Source organism: Cygnus atratus, chromosome 4, assembly GCF_013377495.2.
Source record: "Cygnus atratus isolate AKBS03 ecotype Queensland, Australia chromosome 4, CAtr_DNAZoo_HiC_assembly, whole genome shotgun sequence".
Taxonomy (NCBI): Eukaryota; Metazoa; Chordata; class Aves; order Anseriformes; family Anatidae; genus Cygnus; species Cygnus atratus.
Genome location: NC_066365.1, coordinates 67,639,805 through 67,658,006, shown reverse-complemented (window position 1 = coordinate 67,658,006; position 18,202 = coordinate 67,639,805). Strand labels below are relative to the sequence as shown.

Below are 18,202 nucleotides of genomic sequence, written 5' to 3'. Positions count from 1 at the left end.
CTAACCAACCAACCAACCAACTAAAAAAAGAATAGCAAATTTAGGTTATAATGCCACAATCATCTCAGAATAAAGAATTTTGCAAAAAAGGAAAAGAAATGTTGCTTGGAGGGTGAACAGAGACTTGTAATTTTTACTGGAATTTTTCTTGATGTTTCAGAAACACTAAGAATGATGATGCACGGCAGATATCTAATAATAGCAACAGGTATTTAGGTTTAATGTGAATATCTCTCTGAAAACAGGTGCTTCTTCTGTCATGGCAGCTTCTGGGTCTCTGAAACTACATAAAGGGCACAGTCTCCAAGCTGGTAGGTACAACTGGTTATGAGGTATGTGTGTGCATGTAAGTTTAATTTTTAAGTGTAATTTTAATTTCAACTTAAAATATTTAAAACTTCAGAAAATGTAAAAAGTAATGTATGATTCCCTATTGTAACACTTACATATCTTTGGGTTTTTTGCTTTGCAGGTTTTTGTTAGAAAGGCATTGACAGATGGGATAAGTTTAGAAGAGGCAGTGACAGATGAGATAAGTGTCAGAGCATAGACAGTAATTTTATTCACAGCAGTAAAATGTTGCCAGCACTTTAGCAAAGGGCACCCACCAAAAAAAAAAAATCAACAAAAAACCAAACAAAATAACCCCCCAAACCCAAAAAACATAACCCCAAAACAATACAACAACAAAAAACCCACCTCAGACCATGAGATATTCTGTACCCTAGCAAAGAGATGCTGGGAAAAAAAACAAACACATTTAAAGATACTTCATGATAATGGAGGAAAAAACAACATTAGTGGGTAAAATTGCGAGCATTTGTCATTCAGATTTAATACCAGTATGTTCATACTATGGGCATAGCTTTTCAGCTTGCCTTACTTGAACTGGGGTGGAGTCTGAGATCACGATGGAACATGGGCATCTTTTTTCAGCTTATTGCTCTGGAAGCACCAGTGATGTTGTGCAACCTGGCTTCTTGCAAAGATGACAATGTGCGCTTGGAATGAGAAGTTATCTTTGGAAGGGCTAGTTTAGGCACTTTCTACAGAGCTTTGTCAGAAATCAAGAAGTTATCCATCATACTGGAGGTGGAATTTTAACAAGAGTCTTCCAGATGCTCCCAAGATCACCCACGCGCTTCTCCCTGATTCATACATTCAAGACAGCTTCGCTCCCACGTCGATGTATAGCAAAACACGCTGTTGACTTTAGTGACCTTCAGTGTGAATACTTTTAAAAACGCCCTATAGTTTATTTCTTTGTTGTTGCACTCCGTAGAAAATTCTGACATCACCATCACAGAAAAGTCGACGCTAGCCACTGTTCATCCTTTCTCAGATTTTTTCAGTATGACTATTTAGATTAGAAGGTTACAAGTCCAAACCGAAAATTGCATTTTCATTAAGCAAATTCCCACATTTGAAGCCATTGATGGTGTTCCTGTATTCTAGGTGCTAAAGGTGGTTATGAGATGCTGACACTTCCTTCAGAACCTGGCACTCCTACTAGCCCTGAGGAACCTGGTGAGTAAAGATCTTTGCAACCAGTTGTATCAGAGGACTACACTAACATCTCCTGTTTCTTTTTTATTTTTTGCTTTTATGTTGTGATCTCTTCTAAATGTTGATTTTTTTGAGGTGATGGCCTTTGAATGTCAGTTTTACATGTATGTTCATACACTCACACACGTGCACATGGTTATCTCGGGGTGTTGGTGTTCTTTCTGTGAACAACACTTGTTGAAAGAAAGGCTGAAACACCAGTTTCAAATATCATTCTCTTCTCTCCCCAATCATACCTATGTTAGCCTTTCCTTTCTTTTCACTCTTATCAATGCTACTCCATTTCTTGTTTTTATTCTTCTCCTGTTACTGATTTAAATCTTTCTTTTATTTCTACCTTTTCTCCCCTTCTCAGGAAAATCATCAGGTATGACATTCAGCTTCCTGAAGCCTTTCACCTATTTACCCCTATAGAGGAGTTTGCTAGTTTTCATGCTAGCTAGCTTTGAGGACACTTGACTTAAACTCCTGCTACATGACTTTAACAGTGTATAGAAAGACTTCAAAAATTATCTTTTCCTTAATGGCTATTGCGCAGTATCAGTCCTTACGATTGTCATTTGCTTATGACTTTAACTATTTGGGGTGCAGGTTTTCAGTGCTATGGATCTGCCAAATTCCTTTGAAATACTTTAGACAGAATCATTTAGCTATTTCTGATAATGATGTTTGGTGCAGACTTAAAGATTTCTCCTTTGTTGTTGTTCTTGTTTTTTAGTTTGCTTTTGTTTTCCTATTGTTTTTAACACTTGCTCACTTGCTTTGGAACAACAACTTTGTCTGATAGTCAGAAATTGGTTGGTTACTTCTTGGATGTTCCTATGTGTTTTTTTTTTTTTTTTTTTTTAATGAAAATCTGTCAGAAAATTGGTCGGTTTTCAAGTCTTTAAAATTTTTGGAATGTACAGTAGACTCCTTTGATTTAAATAGCTTACATCTAGAGAGATTACATTATCCTGGATCCTACTGTAACCTCTGACAACTCTTACTGTTACCCAACATTGTACGAGCTCTCTCTGCTTTTCATAATGCAGTCCAAGAAGAAGAAAAAGTTCCCCTTTATTAACAGCTGCTGCTGGTTGGATATAAGAAGTCATCCTCTTCTGTGCTCTAAAAGGACTTGACCACTTACTGCCTTTCCATTTATATCCCAACAAAGTTTGGATTGGATGAAAAGAAAAATAGTGATTTGGACAAATAAAGTTTTGATGTGAGTATTATGTGCGGACAAGGAACGGAACTTCAGGGAGAGGAACAACCTGAAAGTGATACCATTTTTCCTCTGCACTCCTCTGTCCCAGCTCAACAGCAGATTTTAAAGTGACTCTCTAGTTTTTAGCACTCAGAAGCTGTCACTCCTGCAATCTAGGGAACACGCAGGAGTGATTTATGATGCCTTATTTGGTATTGGATTTTACATTTCCATTTGAGATGGCCTTTACAGTCGTCATAATTTGATCAAGTTTCTTCCCTTCATAACAGCTGATGAACCATACAAAAGCATCTTATTACCTCTTCTTCAATTTAGTACTCCTTTCTTAAGTGATGACAGACAGAGCTTGTGGCACTGAGTCTTCTGCTTGCTTATGACAACTATTTTTCCACCAGCTTACTCAGATATATGTAAATATATAGTTGTGGAATTATTTTGCTCTGGTTCTGGAGAAAGCTAGCTTTAATCATTGACCAAAATGTTTAAAAAAGCAAAACCAACCCACCTTCATCTTTCCCTTTCCCCATACTGTTGTCATAGATAAACATGGAAGAAAGAAAATCAGAAATGTATTGCTTTAAGATGCAATAGCAATCAATGATCAGTAGTGATCATTGTATTTAAAAATGTATATTTAACAAACTTTTTAAAAAAGTAAAATGTAATGGATGATGGCATTTAGGTAGTAACAACAGTCAAATCCCATCTTCTCTGGAAACTCACTTGACAGAGGCATTTTAATGTTAAGTACTTACTGACCTCTGCAGGCTGTGGAGCATTCCTCCTGGAACTGCCTGAAGTAAGAGGCAGTGGCAGTAACTCACTTAGTAATTCGTTAAATTATGACTTGGGACACTGAGGACTACATGTTTGCATCTTTATTGTGTGATTGTACTATGTAAATATCATTGATGTTTTCAGGGCTTTTGCTCAGCTACTTGCAAATTCTATGCCCCAGACCTCCTTCATTGACTACCTAACCTGATGCTGCTGGTCACAGACAAAACCCAGCAAGTAGAGAGTTCCTCTTGATACAGGCAAGCTGCTCAGAGCCTTCATGCAAGATCTGGAGAACCTGAAGCAGGATTCTAGGCTGACAGAAACCTGAAGTTCAACAAAGGGAAGTGCAGTGTCCTGCACCTGGAGACGAACAACCCCAGGCATCAATACCTGCTGAAGAAAAGGACCTGGGGGTCCTGGTGGACACCACATCAAACACGAGCCAGCAATGTGCCCTTGCCACGAAGGTGGCCAATTGTATCCTGGTCTGCGTTAGGAAAAGCATGACCAGCTGGTTGAGGGAGGTGGTCCTTCCTCTACTCAGCATTGAGGGGGGATCTTATCAATATATAAATACCTGAAGGGACGGTGCAAAGAGGATGGAACTATGGATGGAACTATGTTATTTTCAGTGGTGCCCTGTGATGGAACAAGAGTCAATGGGCACAAAATGAAACAAAGGAGGTTCCCTCTGAACATCAGGAAATGTTTTTTTTTTTACTGTGAGGATGCACTGGCACAAGTTACCCAGAGAGGTTGTGGAGCCTCCTCCTTGGAGATATTCAAAAGCTGTCTGGACATGGTCCAGGGCAAGCAGGTTTTGGTGGCCCTGCTTGAGCAGGGAGATGGGGCAAGATGACCTCCAGAGGTCCCTTCTAGCCTCAATCGTTCTGTGATTCTCAAAACAGGCTTTCCATTTTGGCCTATAAGGCGACTTGAGTTGGGTACAACTCTCACAAAACAAATGATGGGAGAGAGTGTGCATATCTGAATCCTGGTGATAAGCATTTTTATGTAGCACGTAAACTTGCAGTTTGTCATCTCTCCGTGCTGACCTGAACTATAAATTCTAAGTTACCCATACCTTGTGAGAATGTAGCAGCTATGGTACTGTAAGCTTGAGCATTGCCCTAGAAAGTGTTTAATGGTAAGAACTCCAACAGGCCTGGGCAGACAGGTGATTACTAGCTTTCTGAACAGTACAGTAAGGGTGGGACTCAAAGCCTTGCCCAGGCACAGACAGAATACAGCTTTGTATTTGGGTCTCCTATAGCCCAAGTAATTCTGGGAAGTCTTTCTCTTGGTATTTCATTGAGATTGAAAAGCTTGATGTAGGTGCCTGATTTCAGGAAGGGTTTGAAGGCTGAAATGCTTGGCTGGCCAGTGAACGGAACATTAACCTTTTATCTTTTCTCATAGTTTCACTTCTGACAAGATTAGAATAATTGGAAGTAGGGCTAGTAGGGGTCTTGAGAAGTCATCCAATAGATAATATAGTCTGCTTTAAATCACAATCATTCTATAGAGAACTATTTCTTGGTAGGCATTAATCTATGTCTTTTTCAGAAATTTCTAGATGCAGAAATTCTTCAGCCTCTGTGGGATTACCTCTAGAGTTCTTGTGATCTTAAGTATTAAAGACATTTTTCCAACTGTCTAATTTACTTTTTTTTTTTTCCTTACAGTTGAAATCTTTTATTACTTGGTCTGTGCCCACTTGGCATCATTCTTGTTAGGAAAGCTGTCTGCACAAGCTTGCCTTCCCCTTGTTTTAAGCAGTTCTTAAACAGTCCCTGTTTTTGTGACATACTTTCTGAACTTCTACTGGTTTTGGTTGCTCTCTTGCAGATGCTATAATAGCCCATATCTTCCTAGAACAGATTGCTTCATGTAAGGCTTTATTAATCTGAGTTGGAGCTGAAAGCCTTGTGGAGTAATGTTGTATACCTTGCATCTGTTAGAAAATTTCTGCATATTGTTTGTTTTCTGTCACAACCCAATGAGATCACTGGCAGTGGTCTGTGGTCTTCTTCATAGATCCTGACTTGATCAGTCTCTGACAATATTTTCTGCAGAAGCTTTCGTCTTCTCATGTCCCATTTAGGATTGACAAATATACTATTTGGTGAGCTGAGTTGTTACTGCTAAATGTTTTCTTTCAGAACATTTGACGGAACAGTGTGTTTTATGAAATTGATCATTGGTCATCGCAAACAATGTCTATAATAACATGTTATTTATTTTAGAAGGGGCAGTAGGTTATTCAGCTGATGTCCCTGTGTCAGATCGACCCCACAGCGAGACAGCCACCTATGTTAATATTCCTGTCAGTCCGACTTCCAAAAAACAACTTCATTACATGGAACTGGAACTTCAAGAACCTACTACAAGCATAAGAGGTAAGGAAGTCTACAGTACTATTTAAACAGCAAAGGATGCAGTAATGCAGAATGTACATGGTATGGGGAATCTTAATTTCTCATCTACCCATAGCCTCTAGCTAACTGAGGAGCCGTACCCAGGTACATTTGTGAAGCACTTCTTGTAGTTGCTGACTCTTTTGGGAAAGATTTTGAACTAACAAGGTTCTATAAGATGTTGCATCCCTCTGACAGGTGCATTGTATATGCAATGCTAAAGTGAACATTTCTATGTCTGTAGAGTTTGACAGACAGTAATTTGCTTCGTGTTCTCAAGAGTTTTATTGCATGTATTAGGACTGCTCTTGTTTAATTTTCCTTGCTTGGCTTCAGAGACAGGGTTGTGGGTGTAGGTGTACAAGGCTTGCTTCTAAAGGTACTGAAGAAGACACTGCCTCTAGAGCCATGCAGCAAATGCTTAAGAACAGAAATATGGTGTTCTGTCTGCTTTCCATGTGAAAGTGCTGCAGAGAGGAAGCTAGCAGAAGCATTTAATTCCCCTTCACCCCCTGATTCTTTGGTCTGGATATGGGTTTTTTACTTCTAATGCTTCATTTGGAGAATTAGCATATAGATGTGCATTATAGCTACCATGTACGGTCATTTAGAGGTGTAAGGAGGAATTCCTTACAGACAGCTCCTAATCAGGATTTGGCATTCAATTCCTTAGTATTGATAGATTTTCCATGTTTAATTTTCAGCTACTGACATTTTAATTTTAATACCTTTAATATCAGCATGTTTACAACTTTGAAATGCTAGCACTTTTTTTTTTTAATAGAGGTCTCTGTATAACACCCTGTTGAGATATGAGAGTGATGTTTTAATTTTATTTTAAAGACAGTAAACCAAGGCATTAAGAATGAAGAGATTTATTTCCATAAACTGACATGAATTTTCTTAAATGTCAAACGCTAACCCATGCTCAACTTGTGTAACTTTGAAGGTGCCTCAAATGATAATAACTATTTTAATCTTTCCTATTAAAGTTTTCCCAGCTTCTGGAGTTGTATGTCTGCACCCTTACAGAACTGTTCTTCTCTTGAACAGACTGAGCAGCTTTTATCTACCTCATTGCCAGTTATTGGACTAAATTGCAATTTTGTTCAATTTTGTCGTCTACTGGGAGGAGCAGGGGTGGAGATTGAAACTTGGAGCAGAAATACAAGCATTTCAGATTCTTATTTGATGAAAAGCAAATACCTGAAATATGTAGATAACAAAGCTTCTGGGATTTTTTTAGTTGTGGTTATCATCTTACTCCCTTTATAGGCTGCTGTAATGCCAGACCAAGATCCACATAGAAAATCTAAGGAAGAAGTCTCTCAATAGCTTAACCCTGGGTCACTTACCCTGGATTGTGTGGTATAGTCTATTATACCATTTTGTTTGGTGTTTCAGGGAGTGGATCATCCCGATATGCGCAGATTGACATCACGGCCACCGAGACAGCCCACAAAGTGGGAACACAGCACGCGCAGTGCAGGGAGGAACGCTTGCAGGAGCTGGAGCAAAAGAAGAAAGGGGCTCAGCAGTGACCTGTCTAGCAAAGAACTTTTTGCTCACCATAAGTTGGTACTAATTTAACTTCCAAAAGATTCACATTTATTGTTAAAAATACAAAAGCTGCCACTGCATATTGCATTTATACCAGATTCATTCCAGCATATTGATTCCTAATTGGATAGCTGGTAGCTTGAGGGGTGTGTGTGTGTTCTTTCTTCCTTTCGTTCTTTCTTCCTTTCGTTCTTTCTTCCTTTCGTTCTTTCTTCCTTTCGTTCTTTCTTCCTTTCGTTCTTTCTTCCTTTCAGTCTTTTTAAAATTCGGTTGTAAATTCCAGATTTTTTTCCATATACAATAGATGTAAGTTACCTTTTTGTGTAAGTCTAAAGTCATGTAAGAACCTGGAACAAATTCCAGTGTTTATGAAATGGTGGCATTTTCTTTAAAGATAAAGAACTTGAATGTGTGCAGATAAGGGAATGTGAGTGTGTGTGTGGTATGTGTACACATATGTTTGCATGCGTGCATATGTATATATGTAAGCACACATTACAGATAAAATATATGTATATATCTGAGTGTATAAATTATGTAAAACCTTTAATAATATATTAATGAAATTGTACAAAAGCAAGAAAACTCAGTGCCTGATTTTTTGCAGGCACAGTTTTTTCAATTTATATGCTCATTTATGGACATGCTTAAAAATATCTATAGGTAATTAGGTTTTATACCTCACCAAGAGTTCTGTCGCTTTGGCTAGAATTGCTCAGCTTTAAAAGCTGTGGTGTCAGGGGTGCATACAGACAAGGGTGTATACACACGGACAAGAAAACATACATACAAATATAATTTAATTATACCTATAAACCTTAGTAATTTGAAGGGATGTTTAGGGTCCTTCTGTTCTTAAAAGCTCTGTTTTAGACAACACGGGCGTTGATTTCATCACTGCTGAGTACCTATATTTCTTATCAAGTTTTACTGAATCTGAACATACAAGTGACTTATAAAATGAGGTTTCAGGCTTCTCATCCAGAAAAGCTGAAAAACAAGTTATTCAAAAGAAACAGTCACTTTGAATGTGAGTTCTTTATTTATATCTCCAAAACTATGCCTAATGTACCAGCATCAAAATTGAATCATCCACCTTGATGCTAAAACTTTTGTCAAATAGTTCTCTACTGTCCCTAAATAGCAAAAAAACAGTTCTGGGTAAGAGCATGATGTCTTCAGAGATGCTACAGAACTGACAGAAAAAAAATTCTCTTGTAATATAGGTTTATCCACAAGTCTTTGCCAACTTGCTTTTGTACAGTGAGATTGTATGATACAAAACTTGACTTAATTTCTTGTGTTGCTTTGTCTATGTAATTCTTGTTTTCTGTGTATTTGTCCCAAAACAAAATGTTATTTAAATAAAACGTGAATATAAATATGGCAGTTACCCTACACTAAAAAATTAGTGTACTTACAAAGAAAACAAAGTTTTGGCCTGTAATAATGTATCATCTTTGGCTTCCAGAGGTTATCAAGAATGATATCTTGGGTATTAGTTTTTTGACTGCGCCTTCATAAGGTACAATATCACAGCCCAATTCTGTTTTTTAGATATGCATAATTCAGAATGGCTTTAAATATATTTGAATGTCATCTCAATAGTAATGTAAAATATCAGAAATCTCTCAAATAAAAAAATACGCATTTGAGAGTTGACTAATGCCATTGTCGTCTTTTCTGTGCTGAGATGTACTTTCCTTTTTATCAGCCTAGCTTATTTCTGAAGGAAAAAGGGAATATTTCTTATGAGACTCCCAGTTTAAGAGGTGGTATTATTATTATTATTATTATTATTATTATTATTATTATTATTATTTGACAAATGGGCAGTGGTGATCTACTTTATAAGCACACATTTGGTACAACTGGAGTAGCCTGGACTTGAAGCTCCTTGGGAGCAGGTTACCAGGGCCCAGTGCTCACCAGGCTGCTGTTCCATTAAGAGCTCTCCACTGGAGGACTTGCAGGGACAAAACTCTTGTGATGTGCCTTGTGATGTTCCTATTTATTCTTAATATTTAAAATGTGTGTTGCTTGCCTGATGCACTGAAATGCAGTGTTTTCCACTTTCAGTCTTTGTTTAGTCAGTGTTTCAGAGCTGTCTTCTGATATTGGAGTAAAAAGCTGGGGTTTCAGAAGGCTGGTGTTTAGATGTAAGTAGTGGATTTCCTTGTGCTGTACCATAGCCTCTGTGCTGGTGCAAAACTGTTTTCGTGATGTAGTGAGTTGTTTTCTACCTCCTATAGTTGCAGGATGTGCGACAACAGGATGAAGCAAATGCCCTTGTCTAGTGTCTCCAAGTCATACATTGGCCTTGATCTGACATCTGCATGGAGCAGAGCTTTTCACCTGCACGGACTCAGCATTTAGCAATCCATCTACAGGACTGTACTTGTAATGGTTACAGTATTGTGATATATAATGAAGCTGCAATATTTCTATTGTAAAAACATATCTATCAGGAAAATATATCAGCCAGGTTCTCTGCAAAGGCTGCCTTTCTGTAGAGTGCTTAAAACTGCTTGCACTGGGACTTTGCAGCACAGGTGGAGATTTGACGAGATGCTAAAGGTCATCGGACTGCTGCTGGCCTTACAGGAGGAGTCACAATGTTAAAATGTGTTTTTTTTTCAGGTTAAAGGGGCTGTGAATCAACACATTCACGTGGTTCTCTGTGTGCATGTATTTGTGTATGCCATAGTAATTTCAGCTAGGATTATCTAGATGGTTGGATATATTTACAGTCTTTGTTAATGTTAACATAATTATCCTATAAGGCTTTCCACAAATGGAGTAATTTGCTTTCCAGATTTCTACTTCTCTTTTTGTACTTACCTTGAATAAGTCAAATAGAAAAGATGACTTTCACTTGTTTTTTTAAATTTGGTTCCTATTCTCATGCACTAAATTACATTGCAAAATGTTCAGGAGGCTGAAGCGGCAAGTCAAACCTTACTGTTGTGCCTGTTAAAAAATGGTTGCTTTTTATTTTTATAGTACCTTGCAGGCCTCCCTATCATGTTATAGGGTTGACATTTTAGTTGAGGAAGTTACAATTTTCTCACTGGAATAACAGGAACTCACAGAAATGCAAAACCTTTATTTTCCTAAATAAATAAAATAATGTGCCTTCAGTTTCCAATGGTGAACCAGGAAAAGTGAAAGCCAAATTGCAATCCTATGAGTAGACTTGTGCTCACAATGTAGCTTCCATTGGTTAACACCAGTAATGCCGATAATGTTCAAATAGTTGGGGGTTTATTCACACATCTGGTGTAAGTGGTCTAAAATACAGTTTAATATGGTTTGTGATTGTTGTAGGATGATTCTAGTACCAGAACTCTTTGCACAAAAAAAAAAAAAAGAAAAGAAAAAGAAAGAAAAAATGAACAAAAAACCTCCAATACTTTTGGTCATAAATGTGACTCGTAACTTCTGCTGGCACAAATTATGGCTTTGCTCATTTTTAATTTAGCATTCTCCTCTTAGTGAGCTCTCCCCTTCTCTCCCCCTGCCCTTGCCAGGAGTATGGGAATCAACTACCAGAAGGACAAAACCATGTGATGCTGCTGGTGCTTCCGTAGGATGTTCTCGAAGTATATTAACGTGCCAGAAGTGCCAGCTTTGGGACAGTGCTCTCAGGGATGAGAAAGCAGGCTGTCAGCAAGCGAAGCGTCTGGGCATAACAGTTAGGTCTGGACCAGCCTATGCCATCTCCGAGCTCTCTCTGCCATGCATCTATTTCGCATATCTGTGTGTAGTGTGCGCGTGTGCCTCTTTCGCTCTGGTCGTCTTTCTCTGTAGGTTACTGCCAGATGTAACTACTGCTCCAGCGTGTCTTTATGGTGCTGTTCGTAAGCTGTTATGGAACAGTTTTATATTTGGATGATGGAATTTCTCCAAGTTAAAAACGTGCTGCTGGGCTTTGGAGGCATTTTCTTGCTGAACGACGCAAGTAGTTGTCTGTGTTTTAACAGCGCTGCGGCACCTGCAGGGAAAATGCCAGTAGGTGCCTTTAGGTATCTAAATGTGCGTGAAAATCTGCCCCAAGAGTTGTTTTTAGTAAATAGCTTGGAAAAATTCCTCACTTTCTTCCCTGTTGTAGACTTAAACAAGTTTTAATTATTGTAGCTTGGAAAACTATACTTGAATTTAATTATGGATGATTACACTTTATAAAAATGGTGATGCAACACGCACACTCCAGTTAGTACCTTTTCCAGTTTGGCCAGAACAACATACACATTCCTTGCTAAAATGATCACGGGAAGAACACACGGGATTTTTTTAGATTACTGGCTACTCATTTCTGTGAAAATTCTGCATTTTTTTAGATAACAGTGTTACATTTTTGTGTCCCTGTTTACCTGGGAAGATCCTCAGCTATCATTCTGCCAGTTACACAAGCATTACTTTGCAGTCAAGGTTGAAAACAAATGTTACTTTAACATCATGCAGCAATAAGACCAAACAAAACAGAGTAAGGATGGGAGACTTAAAATTTATTCAATGGAATTTTGTAAGGACTAGCTATGTAAACATGTTTTTTCAGTGTGGGTGAGTAGAATTAAAGAAAAGTACTATTTTTTTTTCCAGTTTGGATTTTTTCTGATGATTGTGGTTTCATGCTCTTCCGTGAAAGATTACGGGCTTCATGGTAGCCTCACTCTGATGCTTAGATCTGTGACGATCAAGTGGATACAGACTAGAATACAAATAATTCACATCCTGGATTATAATAAAATATGCAGTGGGCAGGTTTGGGAAAGTGCAGCTGCCAAGTGAACTTTGAGTTTGGTAAGGACTTCAGAGTGAGGGGAAGTTAACTTTAAAATTTACTTGCTTTTAAGCATTTGTCTGCATCAGATCATCTAGAAATAATTCAAATTTATTATCCCACTGTGTACACCGAGGCGTATGTAACATCACCATTTTACTGAAATAATAAGTGTCAGTTTATTTGAGAAATGTGTAGTGGGGGGGTGGGATCAGAAAGCAGATTTAGCCTGACAGTAATTTATCTCTACATTACATTGTACTGTTGTGAAATCCCTAAAAAAAAATTAAAAAAAAAAAAAAAACAAATCCTAGCACTTGCTATTGTATAAGTTAAATTTTACTTATCTGTGGGCTGAGCTAGCAATTTATGGGTAGTTCAACATACAGAAAATAGAGCAGATTGTGTGCTCAGAAGGGAACCTGGCCTTTGGATACCAAAGTTTTATTATGTAAGGAGTTGCTTGGGTTCATCACAGATCAGCGTCTCTCTGCTGCTGCTGAAAGATGTGCCTTGTGGTGTGCCCTTGGCTGCTGCATGCACTTTGTCTTTTTACGACCGATACTTCGCAGTACTGGCCACAAATTCAGAAGCACAGCAAAAATTCCTACTGGAGTTTGGCAGAGAAGTAGGTAGGTGTCAGCAGAGAGCTGGAAAGCAAGTTTTTCTTTGCTAGTGATTGCAGAGAAAGGAGTAGTGTAGCGGCTGGAGCGTATTCAAGTCTGTGAACCGTCATGTTTGGATGGGCGCTGGAGTCTGCCACTTGCATTACTGCTTCTCGTGGATGCAGCAAGGATGTGAAGTTTCTTGGATCAGGCTGAGGTTGCGGCTGTGTCCTCAAACAGATCTGCTGTGACATCTCTACCAGAGATGGAGTAGAAACTGTGGGATGGTTAAATGCCTGCGTCCACTCTAAAATGCCAGACTGTCATGCTGCACGTGTGACAACATGTGACCCCTTGTCCCTGCATCAGCCGTGTGAAGGGCTCAAGTCTGTACTGAATATACAGCTTGGTTCTTGGAGAAAATCATCTTCAGTGGCTGGTTTTTCTCCTTGGAGAGGCGTATGTGTAAAGCCTAGTCTGTATGTTGGGTGAGTGCTGGTGCAGAGCTGCGTGGCCTGACGCTGAGGTGTACCTGGTTCTGCGTTCAGCAATGTCAGTGCTGTTTACGATAGCTGGGGGATTTACTGGAGATGGAACAAGACAGAATTTGATGAGTTTGGACCCTCTCATGGCTGTCCATCTGGCTGGGGACCTGTCAAGGTGCAAGTTATGGTCTGCAGCCATTCACACCTTCAGTTGGGGCTGTCACAGGAACCCTGTCTGTACATTGCCAAGGTGCTTGCCCTGAACAATGCAGGAGGAGCTGGAACCGGGTGGATAAAACACACCTTGGTGGCCAAGCAGCAAGACTGTCAGCACAAAAAAGGCCTGCATTACCCATGGCTCTCAGGCTGACAGTACAAAAAGGCCTGCGCTACCCCCTGCTCTCAGGCTGTCAGTATGAAAAGGCCTGAGCTCTCAGGCTCTACTGGAAAGCTGTAGGTGGTCAAAGCTGAACGGGATTCTTTATTTTCCTTGGTTTGAAGGAGCTAAAGAGAACTCATTTTTAATCGCACTGTATTCTTGTAGCTAAATACACTCACTCCTGTTCCTTCTGTAATCCTAGCTCTGTGTGGCAGAGCTACTTTGATTTGAACTTCTGACTGCCCTATTTGGGTATATTGGCTATTTTATTTTTTTTAATTCCAAAAAATCCAGCATAGCTATTTCTACAGATGGCAATAAAATGAGAAGGCAAACAACTGCTAAGAACACCTCTGAAAAAAAAAAAAACACAAATGGAGACTTTGCTTTGCAGTTCTGCAAGGCTCCTTTCTCCGCTGGGGAATGAGGGTCAGTTTGCACAAGACCTGAAGCAATCGGAACAAGGGATTAGAGAGACACCAGCAAACTGCGGCTAATGCAAACATTGCCCAAGATGTATGCATCCTGTATAGATCACGGTTATTAGCTGTTTGAAGAAGGGCTTGGAAAAAGGTAACTTCAGTCTTCCAGGCTATAGTTGCCTGTGTGGATGCTGTTCAGATTGTTGGAATTTTATTTATTTATTTATTTATTTATTTTGTGTGTGAGAATCTGTGCCTGTTTGGTATGGACTAGGAACAAGGTATAATCTGAAAAATTCCTAACAAAAATCAGGCAAAACTTGCTGCATTTCCCACTGCCAGCAGCCTGCTGTTGAACTGAAACGAGCAGTAACTTGTGATTCCTAATCCAGTAACTCATGATTTCTCTTGCCATGGAAGTCTCTTCTTTCAGAGATGTCTGGTTTTGCACAGAGTTCGTTTCACTCCCCCTTTATTTTCTTCAGAATGGAACAAATACTAGATTGGCAATGGCCCCACGAACTGGTGCGGATGAAGACTGTTTCACTAGTGGCCTACTGACCACTTGCACATCCAGTAAGGTAAGTGGGAGTCCCAGAGCATGGATCTCAATTGAGGTTGGAGAATGAACTCTTTCCCCATTGAAGGACATTTGGGTAATGGTTCTGGTTCAGATGTCTTCTTGAATTAGAAACTAAGAATTTGAATTTGATGCTAGACACCCAGATACGATGCCAAGCATTGCAAATTATTTGGTTTCATATGTGGGCTTCCAGTTCTCAGCATGTTTCCTAAAATAATGCGGCTCCCTTCCCTCTTTGGAGTAACTGGCCTGGAAAATTGTAACTGCGGAACATTATATATCAATTTGTTTTAGTAAGAGGTTTATTTTAAAGAAATTCAACACACATTTTGCCCTATAAAAATCACCAGGTTTAAATTATGGTAGATCCATTCTTGACAGGCAATCTTTGAGACTATAAAAAAGATTATTAAAACAGATGTGTGTAGCTTTCTGGTAAGTTAACACATCAGTGAAGTAACAAACTATCTACATGTTATATTAACATACCCATCATTTTTATGTTCACAAGTTAAGCATTAATATCTGTGTAGTCTTTTCTTTTTGATTTAGGAAAGCACTCTTGTTGAGTGGTGGGATAATAAAGGTGAGGATTTGGATATGTGAGTGCATTAGGGAGTATTGATAACATATGAGTTACAATCATTGCTGTACTAAATATGACTCAACTTGAAGTATTTCCTGAGGATGAAAGTTTATAAATTTATTTTGGCTCAACTGGATGGATTTTTTCTATTTTATGACTGTTGATACTAGCAAAAATTTTTTTTTCTGTCGATTAATGACCTGCTTCCTCACATGTGAATGGCCTGAAATTATATATTAACCGTGTGTTGTATTTGAGAACATAGATTCTGCTATTTAGAGGCTTTTTGTTAGATAACACAGTGTCTACGGAAAATGCAGTCTTAGTCTTTCATAGCTCCCTGTTCTGTGTTACAGGGATAGATCTGTTTTTAAAGTAACACTCTATTCTATGTCTTGACATATTTCATGACTTTGTAATCTAATTAAATACTATGGAAAGAATAATTATATTTTAATATGCATTTAGAGCTGCCTATGTACTACAGGTAGATTTTTGTATGTGAAACAGCACCTTAAAAAAACCACAAAAGTCAACACCAAAACAAAACCCAAACCCAAATATACCTCTGAAAGCAGTAGCAAATGATGACAGAGAAGGTCTGTGGACGATGAGTGTGTTGCGAACCAAGCATGAGAGCTGTGTGTTACCTCTGTGTAGGTTACTCCTGAGCTGAATGGCTTACAGCTGAGCTGCCAGTCTGGTTTCTGGGCACTGCAGCATGTTGGATCCCAGGGGCTGGGAGGTGTTGGCACCTCACCTGCAGCTTACGAAACGCAAATGGTCTCTACGTGGTGAATTTAGAAACACTTGCTATTGCCTGATCTCTTAGGCATGAAAAGCCCTTGGGAGGAGAGCGGGGACTTCGTTACAGCATTACATTTGCTGTAGTGGATGTCCATTATTTGTCATGGTTGGATGATGTGATCTGAGCTCCTCTATCAGCACACAGGACATGGTGTTTATTTTAAGAAAGGCTTGGTTATTTTTGTTGTATGCAATGCCTTGTGTATTTATTACCTGTTCACTTCCTACCTCCCAACCTGCTTAATAAATAAAATCTGTCCTATATGAAATCACCGACACATTTATTTAATTTGAGGTTCTTTTTCAGGGCAGAGTTTGACAGTCTGTATAAAGGACAAAACGTTCCAATCTTTTTTTTTCCTAATAAATACAGTTCTTTTCCTCCCTCTTCTGCTCCCACTTTTGTATTACAAATTGTTTCTCAGAGTGGTTTGAAAAACTGTAATTTGAATAATTACAAAAGAATCAGATAAAATACCAATTAAGGAAAAGAAGCAGAAAGTTCAACCACTCAGGAAAAGCTGTTAGAGCTTTCCTATTCGGTCATCTTTTCCAGGCAGTCTGAACTCCGTTTTATATATATGAGTATATATACATATATACTCCGTTATCATATATATGAACTCTGTTATTCACCCTGCACCAAGCACAGAACTGTATACTTGAACTAGGCAGGATGTAGATCTAAATATTTCATTTATACCTTTTTTTTTTCTTGGTTTTGAATTTTTGTTACTTTTTACAGAAACATGAGTGGTGATTCAAACTATTTTTAAAACTTCTTACCATCTCAGACTACCCACTCTTGTTATTTTTACCACATGAAATGTTTTGATGGCTTAAAAACTGCAATAATTAACTGATGTACATATGTCGATACGTGGAAGGCACAGACTATAGATAAAAGGGAAATCAGACTTTATAACTCACTAGCCTGTGCACTGTCTCCAGATCTCAAAAAGTACAGAAAGCATCAAAGAGCCTTGGCAGGAACGGAAACCATTCCTGATGGCTTCTTTGTGCTACTGCACAGCATGACTCAACTACAGAGTATTTCAGGAGGAAGTTGGATTTGGGGGCTGCAACAACTGCAGCTTAGTATTTTTTCTCCTCCAGGTTTGTATGAGCAATCTTTGGGTCCAATGACTCATTTACAGCAGCATTCCGTAACTAAAGCGAGGCGACTGCACTAATCCCAATCTCCAACCTGTGCCATTAATGACCTGTGTCTTGTTCCTAGTTTTAAATTACAGTGACATGTAAGTATATTGTCAGTCTCTTGTACTTTGAAGCACTTGCCAAGTGCTCTCTCTCTCTGCTGGAGCTTACCTGGCCTTTGAGCCTGATCACTGTGGTGGTACAGCCATCAGCTCTGTTTACAGGGAGTGCCTTCCCACCAGGGCAGCAGCTGCTAGCCTGATGAAGCAGCTGTGCACTCAGAGAGCCATCACCACTGCTGCTCTGACCCCGGTTACATGTTCTGTGAAGCCAGCACCTTCTACTATTCCAAAATTCTTCAGGAACTCTTCAGAAAGCATATTCTATTTCAGGTATACCCCAAAGGTGAAGCCCATCTTTGTACTATATGTTCTCATGCAGAGCATACAGCTTCTCTGCCCTCCTTCAGTGCAAGCTGAGATACTGAACATTGCTTTTCCCCTCATGCGACAGGTTTCCACCAGCAGGAGCCTCTGAACACACTTCAATAAAAGCTTTTTCCATTCACATACAACCCAGCTAGCATTTTATCACTTGATTCAAACACAAGCAGCTGTTAACTCTGAACGTAGAACTTTTCAGATTTTGGTGCTTGCTTAGTTCCTTTCCTCTGCTGATGTACGTAGTGCATGTGTTCAAATTATTCTATTATTAAGAACTTACTGACTCACTGCTACTATTAATAATAAGCCTGTGTTTCTACTGGTGGGCTATAGTTCTCCGGAATATAAGTAACAGCTTACATTAAAACAAATGGTAAAGAAAAAAAATTGCTTACTGATGCAACATAAGACATTC

At 39.0% G+C, this 18,202-nt stretch overlaps 1 protein-coding gene across 1 annotated transcript in view; it reads left to right on the top strand.

Annotated features, from left to right (window-relative positions):
• Positions 1–7,517, top strand: part of DOK7 (docking protein 7) — a 64,067-nt gene extending 56,550 nt beyond the window's left edge. Inside the window, exons 9-12 of the mRNA XM_035547276.1 lie at positions 246–311; positions 1,456–1,527; positions 5,806–5,958; positions 7,381–7,517. Coding sequence (XP_035403169.1) covers positions 246–311; positions 1,456–1,527; positions 5,806–5,958; positions 7,381–7,517 — 428 coding nt within the window. The remainder of the gene's footprint in view (positions 1–245; positions 312–1,455; positions 1,528–5,805; positions 5,959–7,380) is intronic.
• The last annotated feature ends 10,685 nt before the right edge of the window (positions 7,518–18,202 follow it).